The sequence below is a fragment of the Macaca nemestrina genome, chromosome 5, assembly GCF_043159975.1.
Source record: "Macaca nemestrina isolate mMacNem1 chromosome 5, mMacNem.hap1, whole genome shotgun sequence".
NCBI classification, from domain to species: Eukaryota; Metazoa; Chordata; class Mammalia; order Primates; family Cercopithecidae; genus Macaca; species Macaca nemestrina.
Window position 1 is genome coordinate 115,249,925 of NC_092129.1, and position 15,025 is coordinate 115,264,949.

Consider the following 15,025-nt stretch of genomic DNA (forward strand, 5'->3'; position numbering starts at 1 on the left):
GATTTATTATGGTCTCTGTGCAGTCAAACCTCTCTCCCAATGTTGATCTGTGTTTCTAGCCATTCCCCAGCACTACCATCACTGCTTCAGCTCTACCTCGGATCATCAGGCAATACATTCTCACATGGAGCACACGACCCGGATCCCTCACATGCACAGTTCTATTCAACATGCTCTATTCAACGCATTGAATAGAGCACTAGGGGAGAACAGTAGGATTCAGTAGGGAAGAGACAAGGAAGCTCAGAGGCAGAGAAACTCAAAATGGCAGCAACAAGAGGGAAGCAATGCAGTTAGCCAAGATTGGCCAGAAGCCAGGAAGGACTCCCCATCATGGTGGCAAGGTAAGCAAAAATCCCTAACAGTCCACATTCCCACCAGAGCCCCTACAATCTTAGCTACAGGAGACTCCTTCAGCCCTCACAGGCCCTGAACCTAGTATAAGGAGCTGCCTGGAGTCCACGCAACCACACTATCCCAGAGAGAACTCATGCTAGATCTCAGCCACCCACTGGGACCAAGCTGCTGCTGCACAGTGCCATTTTGACAGTACCGCCAACACTAGACTACATCCAGCCCTGAAGCCCATACTCCCAGCATCTTGACATCCCTGGGATCTCCCAATGCACTTGACATCTTCCTGGAAGGCCTCAGCATCAGAACACCAGCTAGACTCAGCAGTGTAGTCAAGTCCCTGGCACCTGAGTCCTGCAGAAGCCTACACCCTGGAGAAGAGGCAGTCTAGCACATCAGGGAGTCTGCTCCAGGATATAAGGAGCTGAAGCATGTGCTCTCCAGACATGAGAGCCACCTGCCTGGGACTGCCACCACAGACAGTGCCCCTGCCCCTTCTAGGAGCAGAGCCATTGTGTATCCACGTACACTGCCTGGAACACCAATGCAAGTACCTGCACATGCTGCCCAGGGACAGCATGAGAACTGACTGGCCTGGTTGGCCACCATCCACACACGTTGCCTGTGCAATGGACAGGACTGAGGAATGGCTTGCCCCTATCACTGTCAGTGCCCATACACCCAGCCCAGGGACCCAAGAAAGGGCCTGGTTAGAGGTACTCCATGGCCACCATATATATCTGGAAAGGCCTCCTAGATGCCTGAGAACAGGTAGACTCGGAGCTGCTGCCACCAACACCAGCATGGACTGCCCAGGGGCCTAACAACCGATGTACTCAGACTGTCACTGTTGTTGGCACCCTCCACCTGGGGACCCAAGAACCCTCCCACATAGCCACAGCCACCACCGCCCACATGACCCAACTAGGGGCTTGAGGATTAACTCATTTGGGTCCTATGACATCCACTGCACATGCCCACACAATCTGCTCATGATCAGCTGGGATTTATCTCAAGCATGTATAAATGGTTTAACATATACAAATCAATAATGTGATATATTACCTCAACAGAATGAAGGACAAAAACCTTATCATCTTTTCAATAGATACAGAAAAAGAATTTCATAAAATTCAACATCTCTTCATGATAAACATTCTCAACAAATTAGGCATAAAGGAACATACCTCAACATAATAAAGGTCATATATGACAAACCCACAACTAACATCATACTGAATGGGGAAAAGCTGAAAACTTCTAAGAACAGAAATAAGACAAGGATACCCACTTTCGCCACTCTTATTCAACATAATAACATAATATTCAAATTTGAGGGGGTAGATGTCCCATTTTACATTATGTGATTTTTATACATTCCATGCCTGTATTAAAACATCTCATGTCTCCCATAAATATATACACCTACTATACACCCACAAAAATTAAAAATTATTAAAAACAGATGAAAGACTTAGCTGGGTGTGATGGCTCATGCCTGTAATCCCAGCACTTTGGGAGCCCAAGGCAGGGGGATCACTCAAAGCCAGGAGTTCGAGACCAGCCTGGCCAACATGGCAAAACCCCATCTCTAACAAAAACACAAAATTATCCAGGCCTGGTGGCATGCACCTGTAAGGACAGCTATTTGGAAGACTGAAGCAGGAGAATCACCTGAACCCAGAGGCAGAGGTTGCAGGGAGCTGAGATCGCACCACTGCACTCTATCTAGCCTGGGCGACACAGCGAGACTCCATCTCAAAAAAAAAGAGAAAATTAATTATAAAGACTTAAATAGGAGACCCAAAACTATAAAATCAGAAAATATAGGAAACACTGGTCTAGGCAAAGATCTTATGAATAAAACTTCAAAAGCACAGGCAACAAAACCAAAAATAGAAAAATGGGACTACATCAAACTAAAAAGCTTCTGCATGGCAAAGGAGACAATTAACAGAGTGAAGAGACAATCTGTAAAATAAGAGAAAATATTAGCAAACTGCTTATCTGACAAGAAACTAACATCCATAATATACAAGGAACTTGAACAACAGCAAAAAAAAAAAAAAAAAAAAAAAAAAAAAAAAAAAAAAAAGGTTAATAGGCAAAAGATCTGAATAGACATTTCTCAAAAGACACAAAAATGGCCAACAAGTATATTAAAAAAGGTCAAATCAATAATCATCAGAGAAATGCAAATCGAAACCAAAACAAGATATCTTACCACGGTTAGAATGGCTTATTATCAAAAAGATAGAGACTGGAGAAGATGCAGAGAAAACAAAACTCTTAGACACTGTTGGTGGGAATGTAAATTAGTACAACCACCGTGGACAATATGGAGGTTTCTCAAAAAATTAAAAACAGAATTACCATATAAGCCAGTAATCCCAGTACAGGGCATTTATCTATATGAAAGGAAAGTAGCATATCAAAGATACCTGAACCCCCATGTTTACTGCAGCTCTATTCACAATAGCCAAGACACGGAATTAACCTAAATTTCCATCAATAGATGAACAGATTTTTAAAGTGTGATATATATACACAATGGAATACTATTCAGCCATAAAAAGAATGAAATCCTATCATTCACAGCAAGATGGATAACCCTGGGGGCTATTATGCTAAGTGAAATAAGTCAGGCACGGAAGGATAAATGCCATGTGTTCTCATTCTTCTGTGTGAGCTAAGAAAAACGGAACTCGTGGAAGCAGAGGGAAGAACTGTGGACGTTAAAGGGTAAGGGAGAGCAAAGGATGGGGAGAAATTTTTAACAGATGTGACATTACAGCTAGATAGGAGGAGTACGATCTAGTGTTCTGTAGTATTGTAGGGTGAGTACAGCTAACGATAATTTAGTATATATTTGCAAAAAGTTAGAAGATACTGAATGTTCCCAATACGAAGAAATGATAAATGTCAGCAGGGTGCGGTGACTCACGCCTGTAATCCCAGCACTTAGAGAGATCGAGGTGGGCAGATCACGAGGTCAAGAGATCAAGACCATCCTGCCCAACATGGCAAAACCCCATCTCTACTAAAAATACAAAAATTAGCTGGGCGTGGTAGCACACCTGTAGTCCCAGCTACTCAGAAGGCTGAGGCAGAAGAATTGCTTGAACTCTCAAGGCGGAGGTTGCAGTCAGCGAAGATCGTGCCACTGCACTCCAGCCTGGCAACAGAGTGAGACTCTGTCTCAAAAAACAAAAAAAAAGAAGAAGAAGAAATGATAAATGTCTCTCTGTGGATACCCCTTAAGTACTCTAGTACTCCTGGAATACCTTAGGTATAAGGTACTTTTATTTTTTTAAATCTGTTCCTATTTCCACTATGATAAATGTCTCTAACAATCATGTCCTCTTTGTTTTGGTATCCTAGGAGATTGCGAGCATAATAAGTGATCCAAATTTATTTGGATGAGTGCTCAATCTATTACTGAAGATGAAACACTGAACAGAAATATGCAATTCTCAGTAATACATAAGATTAATTACTTGCTCACTGATCACCATGAAAGAGGAAAAAATACTTTAAATCTGCTACAATATAAATGTATTTATTATTACTTTGTTTATATTGGAATAGGTGGAATACATTTTCCCTTGCGTTTATTGTGACTTTTGTAAATCTTTCTGCATTTTCATTTCAATAGTACTATAAACTCAGAAGTATATACTGAGGTAAACAAACTTTTACCTTAAAATTTTTACTCTCAAACCTACAAAAAAAAAAATGGAAGAAACTGTTGAGTGAATACCTCTATAAACATCACTAATATTAGTCAAACACTAAATTATGCCATATTTGTTATCTCTCTACAGACACAAACACACAAAGCTGCTAGGTTTCACCAAACCACTTGAAAGTGTTAGGTATCATGGCATTTAATCTCCAAGTGTTTTATTCTACCATATATCTTATAAAGGAAGGAATTCTTACAACTAAGCATACCATTATTACACCTCGAAGGGGGGAAAAAACCCAACTCAGTAACAGCTACCATCCCAAAATAAAACTATCTTATACATTACTATGTAAAAATAATTTCCTAAATATTGCTAAAAAAAGAAACATATTACAAATATAATTTTAAAATTTATATTTTAAAAGTGTTTAATATAAAACAGTATGTTCTCTAAAATAAACTACAATGATTTCTTAATATTTCATATGAAAATGCATTATACTTTTAAGTTAGTCCTTTCCCCCCTCAATGCTTACAGTGGCCTTAATTTTATAGACATTATAAATATTCTCAATGCTGTTAATTTTTAATCAATCATTCAACAGATTTCCTCTCTTATATCCACTGTAAATGCAGCTCCAATGCTACACACAAGGATATCTTTGCTCTAAAATACACACTAATGATATTTAAAAACTTATTTTTTTTTTTTTGACACAGAGTCTCACTGTGTTGCCCAGACTGGAGTGCAGTAGCACAATCTTGGCTCACTGAAACCTCTGCCTCCTGGATGCAAGCAATTCTTCTGCCTCAGCCTCCCAAGGAGCTGGGATTACAGGCATGCACCACCGGGCCCGGCTATTTTTTGTATTTTTAGTAGAGACAGGGTTTCACCATGTTGGACAGGCTGATGTCAAATCCACCTGCCTCAGCCTCCCAAAGGGCTGGGATTACAGGCATGAGCCACCATGCCCAGTCAAAAAAAAAAAAAGAAATTTTTAATAAAAAGAGATAGGGTCTCACTATGTTGCCCAGCAGCCTGGTCTCGAACTCCTGGGTTCAAACGATCCTATCACCTTGGCCTCCCAAAGTGCTGGGATTATAGGCATAAGCTACCATACTGAGCTGACACTTAAAAACTTTTTAAACAAGATTTTTTTATGGCCAAAGATAGCATATTAAAATATCCTAACTTTCTTAGGATTTGACTGAATTTTTAATATATTGCTTCTCCATTTGGGCCAAATAGTAAACCAGTTTGTAGGAAAAATGAGACGAATCTATTTCCATTGTCTCTAAACTGCTTGACGGATGACTTCACCAAAAGATTAACTGGTTTACAGCTTATCAATCTGGGAATCAAGTCCAAAAACATGATTTCAACAATAAAGGCAATTAGCCTTAGACTATAATTAACTTGGATGAGAAAATTTTTTAAAAACTACAAAGAAACAGCTGATAAAACATAACAGTCCTGTGTCATTTAACAATTGGGATACATTCTGAGAAATCTATCATTACATGATAGCATCATCGTGCAAACATCATAGAGTGTGCTCATACAAACCTACATGGTACAACCTACTGCACACTTAGGTAATATGGTAACATCTATTACTCCTAGGTTACAAACTTGTACAGCATGTTACTATAGTGTAGTATACTGTAGGCGATTCTAACACAATGGTAAGTATCTGTGTATGTAGGTATAGGTAAACATAGATAGAGTACAGTAAAAATAAGGAATTATAAACTTATACGACCAACGTTGTATACACACTCTGTCATTGACTGAAACGTTGTTATGGGTACCTGATGGTATCTGATTACTACTGTAAAGACTCAACTATTAGAAGTATCAAAATGCTTGCTAATAACAAAAATGTAAATGCCATGTTTTAATATATTCCTGGGCTACTGGTTTCATTTCTCAACAGATCAACCAAAGAAAGCCCTTAGAGGAAGATACATTTGCCTTTTTTCTTTTTCATACATTTCTAGAATCTAGGGAAAAAATTTTCTCTCCCACCATTTTCAATTAGTGGTTCTAGCTTGCAAATTTCAAAAATCAACTCAATTAAATGCCATGTAAGTGGTTATTAGATTTAGAATATGTTCCTTTCTAAATCAAGAGTTCTGTTCCGTAAGAGCTCAACATTATATAACCAAAAAAGTTCCAATATTCAAATGTAAATATATACAACTAGTATATTTTCACAATAAATAAATTAAGCTGTATTGCATGTTAAAAGTTTGAGATCTAGTCAACAAACAATTGATGAGACATGCAGGTTTTACTTACATTTGTAATAGCTATGGCATTTTTATCGTAGTATTTCTTCTTTTCATATTTATCTCTGATGAAAAATTCCACTGCTCTGGAAACAGATAACTTAAGGAAAAGCATGAATTCAGTGATATGTACACTTCCCTTTATTCACTCCTCTCCACAAAGTTGGGACTCTAATTTTCGTACTCCTCAGTCTGTGCTCTCTTTCACATTATTTCTGCAACTACGTTCTGTAAACTACTTTTCTTTCTCCCAAAGAAGTCTACCTCTTTCAGGAAATTTTCTCACTGAACAAAAATCATCCAAACTAATTCTAGAAAGAAAAGTAAATGACAATTCTTAATTCCTACATCACCACCACCACTATCACTTCATCACCAAACTTTAAATTTAATTCAGGTTCATTTGGGGTTTTTAGTATAAGTAAAGAAATTAACATCTATGCAAGTACCCACACTGAGTCAGACATTGTGTACTATATACACTGTACACACTCCGGGTCCTTTAATTCCTCCCACATCCCACTAATGTGCATATTATTAGTTCCATATCATAGATGAAGAATCAGCAACTTGGAAAGATTAAGCACTTGTGATTCCAAAATCTAAGCTCTTTTCCACTATATATGCTGTCTCTGGGCACATCATATAGGATTCCATATGTATCAGAAGAACAGTGGCCAATTTTATCCTTGCAAAGTTGAGAAACGGGAAAGTCAAGATGCTAAAGCCAAGGTTAGTCTTCTTTAATTTCTTGAAGTTGTCTGGACTCATCTGACCTGTTAACAGAGTGAGTAATTTATACTGGGATTGAGTGTTTAGAGTCACGTGACATCGGTAACTTCTCTTACCACTTGTCATATTCCACTGAAATGGACATTCTCACATCAGGGGTTCTTAACCTCTTTAGTGACATGAGCTCCTCTGGTACTCAGGTAAAGCCTGAGGACTCCTTTCTGATAATTCTTTTCAATGCATAAAACACACAGAATTACAGGAAAAAAAAAAACTAATCACACTGAAATATAATGTCTCTGTGGATCCCCAAGTTAAGGGGATCATTCTATTCAAAGGAAAAGTTACCTGGGCAGTAATACAATACAGTTTCAGTCAATAACCATTAATAAAAAGTTTTTAAAAAGCCTTTTAAACTGACAGTTGAGGCAACAGATAATAGAAAGGGTTGACAGACCACACAACAGGTCCCAGAATAATGTTGTTTTGTTATGACACTGATGAGACAAAAAAATTATTTCTAGCCGAGCCACTGTTTGTGTAGACTTTGCGAATTTTCCCCTATCTATTTGGGTTTTCTATGGGTACTCAAGTTTCATCTCATATCCCCAAGATATGCACATCAGGTTATTTCACATGTCTAAATGGCTCAGTATGAGTGAGTGTGGGGTGTATGTAAGTGTACCCTGCAATAGAATGGTGTCCTGTCCAAGATTGGTTCCCACCTTGTAAACTGATCAGCTGGGAGAGGCTCCAGCCACCAGCAACCCTAACCTGGAGTAAGCAGGTTGAAAAATGAATGAATAAATATATACAAAATTATTGCAAAAAAAAAATGTGTCAAGTATACAATCATATAAATGCACAATAAATAAATGATGTAGTAAGAAAGTGCTCAGCAAGTCCATTATATTTGTTATTGTTTTTCAACTTCATGATGGTAGGAGGTGCTCATTACAATTTTTGCTTTACAAACATTTATTCTTTGATTTGACCCACCCCCACTATGACTATCACTCACTGATTCACTAAAAATCGGGTAAATAATTATCTCACTTGTTTTTATTAATCTTCCTTAAATGTATGTATACAACTCACCTTTATTTCAAACTTTGGTATTAGACATGTTACAGGTCTTTATTTAGAAATGTGATATATTTGTGACCAGAAATATGCCACAGGAACTTAACTCTTGTTTATATTAACTAGCCTAGGGTGAAACTGGTTTCATTACATGTCATTTTGCTTAAAGTTGTGGTTTCTAAGAATCTATCAAAGACATTAAGTGAGGCTCTATACGGTGGTTATGAAAAGAATTGGGGCATTATGAAAGCACTCACAGCGGGCCGGGGACGCAAGTTGGAGAGAAAATCTAAACATTCCATTTATTAAGAGGAATAATTGGATGTTGCTTATAAAGACAAGTTTTCTGGCTGGGCACAATGGCTCTTGCCTGTAACGCCAGCACTTTTGGGAGGCCCAGGTGGGCTGATCGCTTGAGCTGAGGAGTTCAAGACCAGCCCAGCAACATGGCAAAATTCCATCTCTACAAAAAAAATACAAAAATCAGCTTGGTGTGGTGGTTGTATGCCTGTAGTCCCAACTCAGGAGGCTAAGGTGGAAGGATCATCTGAGCCTGGAAAGTCAGGGCTGCAGTGAACCATGATCACACCACTGCACTCCAGCCTGGGCAATGAAGTGAGACCCTGTCTCAAAATCAAAAACAAAAACAAAAACACTTGGAAGTAAAACTACTCCTTTATCCATGGGCTGCAGAACAGATGTTGTATTGAACAGGCATGAAACGACATGTTTGTATATCTCCATCGGAGCTCTTGGGTTACTAGGAGCATTGTCAATGAGCAGTAACATTTTGAAAAAAAAAAAAAAAAAATCTTTCTTTCTGAGCAGCAGGTATCAACAGTGGGCTTAATGTATTCAGTAAACCATGCCGTAAACAGATGTGCTTTCACCCAGGCTTTGTTGTTCCATTTAGAGAGCACAGGCAGAATAGATGCAGCTTAATTCTTAAGGGCCTTAGGATTTTCAAAATGGTAAATATAACATTAGCTTCAACTTAAAGTCACCAGCTGCATTTTCCTAACAAGAAAGCTTCCTGTCTTGAAGCTTTGAAGCCAGGCATTGACTTCACTTCTCCAGTATGGATGGCATCTTCTTCCAACAGAAGGCTGTTTAGTCTCCATTGAAAATGTGTTGTTTGGTGTAGTCACCTTCATCAATTATCTTAGTTACATCTTCTGGATAACTTGCTCTTTCATCTTGATTTTTATGTTCTGCAGATGGCTTTTCTTAAACTTCATAAACCAGTGCGAACAGTGGCTCATATCTGTAATTCCAGCACTTTGAGAGGGTAAGGCAGGAGGATTACTTAAGCCTGGGAGTTCAAGAACAGCCTGGGCAATATAGCAAGCCCCATCTTTATGGAAAAAAAAAAAAATTAGCTGGACATGGTGGTGTGCATGTGTAGTTCTAGCTACTCAGGAGGCTGAAGCAGGACAATTGCTTGAGCCCAGGAGACAGAGGCTGCAGTGAGTTGACTGCCCCAGTGCATTCCAGCCTGGGTGACACAGTGAGAACCTGTCAAAAAAACAGACAAAACAAAAACACAAAAAAACTCATGACTCAACCTATGCTAGCTTCAAACTTTTCATCTGAGGCTTCCTCATCGCTCTCAGCCTTCACAGAATTGAAGAGAGTTAAAGCTTTGTTAAGGATTAGACTTTGGCTTAAGGAAATGTGGCTGGTTTGAACTTCTATCCAAACCACTCCAACTTTCTCCACATCAACAAAAAGGCTGTTTTGTTTTTTTATTATTCATGTGTATACCAGAGTAGTACTTTTTAATTTCCTTCAAGAATTTTTCCTCTGCATTCACAACTTGGCTATTTGGTGCAATAGGCCTAGCTTTCAGCCTATTTTGGCTTTCCACATGCCTTCCTCACTAGCTTAATCATTTCTATTACAGCTTTTTGATTTAAAATGAGCAAGGTGAGACTCTTTCTTTTACTAGAACACTTGGAGGTTACTGTAGGTGTTAATGTTGCATCTCACAGAATAGGGAGTGCAGAGGAAAAGAAGAAAGAGAACAGCTGATCGGTGTAGTCAGAATGCAAACTTTTATAAATTAATGAAAACCATGTATTTATGTTACAATTCTGTTATAACATTTGCCACCTTACACTGGTGCAGTTCACAGTGCCCTGAAACAATTACAACAGTAACATCAAAGATCACTGATGACAAATCACCATAAAGATATACTAATTATAAAAAAGTTTGAGATACTGTAAGAATTACCAAAACGTGACATGGAGACCTGAAGTAAACATGTGTTGTTGAAAACTATGGCTCCCATAGACTTGCTTTGCACATGGTTGCCCCAAACATTCAATTTGTAAAAGAAAAGAAACAAAAAAAAAAAGGTAGTATCTGTATAGTGCGAATAAAGCAACGTGCGATAAAACAAGGTATTCCTATGAAGAATACTACGATGGTTTTACAAATACCAAGTTTGTGAAAGTTAAGTATGTCAAGTATACAATCTTCTGGAGTTGAGTACAATACTAACATCTGGTAAAATTGTATGTTGCTGTGAATTTTCCAAAATAACAGATATCTGTGAAATCTTAATTGATATTTAATGTATTTTATATAAATAATTCAAATGCAGTTGAGAGTCTCATTTCTGTTTACAATAAGAAATCCTTTCAGAAATTATCTCTAAGAAGTATACATCTTAAAAAAATTATAAGAAGCCAAAGTTGGTATGTTTGGTACATAGTGTTTTTTAAAGATATAAAAATAAAGCATTAGGGTAGAAGAATTTACTGGAATCTTCCTACTTATTAACATAAGATCACTTTTTATACTTTTTAAAAGGCAATCCAAGTACACTACAAAGTGAATTTCTAAATTCCATGGGAGTCACCCAAGGAAGAAATCTAGTTTGGAAAACATGCCGTATCTTTGGTTGTGCTCAGTTCCTACATGCTTCCTAGAGCAAGAATGTCTCACACCATCCTTATGTATTTTTGTACAAGGTCCCAAATGCAAGCCAATTCTGTACTATTAGTTCACCTAAAGAAACAGTTATTTATCCCACAGGTTAGCAAACTTTTCCTTGAAGGCCCGGAAAGTAAATGTTTTAGGCTTTGTGGGACAGTTGGTCTATGTTTCAATTACTCAACTGTCCCTTTATAGCTCTCCAAAGCAATCACAGAACATTCATAAATGAATGTACATGGCTGGGTTCTAATAAAACCTTATTTACAAAAACAGGCAGCTAGCTCACAGGCCTGTAGTTACTGATTCCTGAATTCTATTCAATGCTAGAGAGCAAAGAACAGCCAAATGGATTAATAGGGAGACATGTGTCTGTAAACTGTCATCATAAACAATCTAAGGATTTTTGAAGGAAATTTTTACCATAGTTTTGCATTATATGTTGACATTCCCAAAGAAGATAGTCTCCAATGTACAGCCTCATTTCCAGTACAAGTAGGCACTTATTATTTCCCCAGCAGTGATTGTGACCTTCAAGTTAGCTAATCTATTGAACCTGTACCTAGATATGTAAAAAGATAGTAATACTCACCTCACAAGGTTGTCAAGAGTTTGAAGATTAAGACATACATAAAACACTTAGTATAGTATCTAAGAGTAAGAATTTAATATATGAATTTAGTTTTATTTTTATATACTTTGGTGCCTCAGTTTCATCATTTTTAAAATGGGGATAATACCAGTATCATCTCATAGGATTATTATAAGAATTAAATAAGCCAATAATATCTAAACTAAAATAGTGGATGGTACATAGTGTTATTTAAGTTTTAGCTCTTATTATGAACAAAGGTATTCTGATAGGCAAATCACTTAAAAGATAAGGTCCATGGTAGCAAGAGGAAATAGAATTACTGTATTGAGGGCTAAGATGGCTTGCATACCATTAAGTTTAAACAGATGAGTAAATGAGAAACAACAACAAAAGAACCAATGAATTTGGAGATCAGGAACTATTTATCTTCATTTTACAGTCTCCAGAAGTCATTTGAGATATAAGGACTTAATTATACTGACGTAGATCAATAATACAACTCAAAAATTTAGAAACAGAACAATAATATTTTCAGGGAGTCAGGTAAGAAATACACTATTACAATAATGGTTCAAGTTTTAATTTGGGACTTACTAAATAATATCAAATTATCCCAGAATCTTCCCCAAGTCTACAGTTGTAAAGCACTCAGTACAGCACTCCTAATTCTCCCTGTCCCCAAAACTAACAATTGGTACTATACAAGCCCAGAAAAATTCCAACATTATTATATGTTTTGTCTTTTAACATGTATTTATATATTTTAAGATTTTTTTCTTTAAAAATATACCATTTGAAAGACAATTAAATTAATACCTACTCCCAAAGAACAAAATCTTCCAGTTTCAGACACACAGCACTGACAGCAGTAAAACTTTGAAAAGCTCAAAGGAGAACTGCTGATTAGCTTTGGTGCACAATAGATCTCATGGAACAGAAGTAATTAAAGTTTTTTAGATAAGACAAAATATCCTAATAATAAAAAGCTTAATGTAAAGCTTTATCATTTGTCATGCACTAGGACATGAAGCCTATAATTAACCACATCCCACATGAGAAATTACACTTTCACAGCAGCTTTTGCATAACTTTTGTAAATTGCAAAGCTTTTTAAAAAGTGACAAATCTTGTTAAGAATGCAATGAGGTCCCATATTATATGAGTTTAACTCAGTTTGGTTATACTTGCTCTAGCGATGAGACAACTATATTTATATCTATAAAAGTACAGAGATGTTAGGCTTTTCAAAGAGCAATGAGCTTTAGAAAGACAGATAGATGAAAGGAAAGACTGGAGGGAGGAACAGAGAAAGGCAAGCTGGTTTTCTTACCAGCCTCCCCCCACAAAACCTCTAAATTACAGTGTTTCAGAATTAAAACAATAAAAAGTGTTGTGTTATATTAACCAAGGTAATTTTTTTAAAGGCTACAGATTACATTAGATATGGGAACTAGTCTCACAGTCCAAGAATTGTCATCTTATACTATTAACGTAAGTAATCATCTAGCTGAAACATGTTAGACAAAGACCCTCCTTAAACAAGTCTGACAACCATATGTACAATAAAGATCAACACCTCACATAAATATGACCATAATTTGTAAAAAGGAGTAACATCTAGTGTGAAAAATTAAATAAGAATGCTTGAGGTAACAACAGCAAATACAGTTAATCCAAAAGCCTAACATAAATCATACCAGGTAATGAAAAGTTGAAATCTTCACCTAGATCTTACAAGCTAGCTGCAAAGAGTGCCAAATTATAATAACCCTATCTATTTTCAAAGGTAATCAAGACTTAAATGTGGCAGCACTGATTTTACTCAGACTACCATCATTAAATAATACTCAAGTGACCCGACATAGGAGGGAAAGTCTGGAGGCTTTAGCAAGTTTCTTCATAGCTCTTTGAGCATCTCATCCTTCCCACCCCACCCCTGACAAAGGAAATATTACACTCTATGTCACCGAGTTATTTTGAGAAATAAAAAAAAAAAAGTACATAAAATGCCATCGTCAGGGCTTGGCATAGGGCAAACAAACCCTTATTAAGCAGCAAAGTTATTGCAGCTGTTGTTTCCAGCATTCTATCTTCACTGTGTCGAAGGTCAAGGAGTTACCAATACTAGACAGTAATCAATTCACTATAAAAATCTCATCTTTCCTGAAATCTATAGATAAGGACCAAATATTTTAAAATACATCAGCCAAGATAACAGAACCAACAAGGCAATATCTCATCAGCACTTCATCTCTCTAAGCTGCATCATAAAATTGGTGGTAATGAAGAAATAGCATTCCTACCAATCTGCACAAAATGGTGCATAGAATAGTTCAATAAGTGAGGATACCAATAAGATATATACTGTCCTTCCCTCAATATACTTCGTGATAATCTGAAAACAATATGGAATCAGTGTAATAAATTAAATAACTTGGAAGCTACTCTCATCCATAGGTAACACATAAAGGATGAAATCAAAATTTTCAAAAATCTCCAGTAATTTACCCTGTTATATCAAGGGACACCTAAAAAATCCAACCCAACCCAACCTCCCCACGCTGCCATGACACAAACTTTCAAAAAAGGAAGATTCTTCAATTTGAGGGGTCATATATATCAACTTGGGCTTGTGAGTGGGGGGCAAAAAAAGGAGGGATAAATTAATATAACCAGCAAGCAGCTGGTAACAACCACCTACAGTGCTGATTTGTATGCTGGGCTGTTTTTCCTTCTACCATGCTTTATTCTTCAGGATTCAGCCGTAGGCTTTCATTTTTCAGAGAAGGAAAAGAATTCTCAAGATTCTCAATAAAATCTGCAAAATAAAGGACGGCTGCCCTAAGTAAACATAACCTGACCAGCACTTCATATCATCACCCACATGCTAAGTGATTCCTCAATCTGAAAGTACTGCTCTCTTCTAGGGTCCAGACTCATGTTTCCAGCCACTGAATGGGGTAACTTCATATATATGTGTAACAGAAGCATCAATCTGCCCAAAGCAAGAAAGCATGGCTCATTATCTTTCATTTCTAACTCTTAATCCTCCTGCTGGTAACGAATTCATTCTCTCAGTGAATAAGTTTTATGGTCAACCAAGTTAGAAATTTCAGGGTTACTTTAGTGACTCCCTCAGAACCAAAGCCAATCTTAACTTAGCTTTCCCAACTTCTTTCCAATCTTTCCAATTTAATCCTGCCCATTCCCAATGCCACTATCTAACTTAGATCGTCACTGCTCATTTTGGGGCTATACAAGTATTTCACATGGTCTCTCTGCTTCTAGGCTCTCCTCCCACCTCCAACTATTCTTCCTTATGGTGGAAGTTAATGCTTCAA

The 15,025-nt window shown here is 37.3% G+C and overlaps 1 protein-coding gene across 8 annotated transcripts in view; it reads right to left on the minus strand.

The window, feature by feature from the left end:
* Positions 1-15,025, minus strand: part of LOC105479478 (small ArfGAP 1) — a 191,570-nt gene that overhangs the window by 83,100 nt on the left and 93,445 nt on the right. For all 8 annotated transcript variants that reach the window (XM_071096884.1, XM_071096881.1, XM_071096887.1 and 5 more), the window contains one exon: positions 6,345-6,420. In XM_071096884.1, the coding sequence (XP_070952985.1) occupies positions 6,345-6,420 (76 nt within the window). The remainder of the gene's footprint in view (positions 1-6,344; positions 6,421-15,025) is intronic.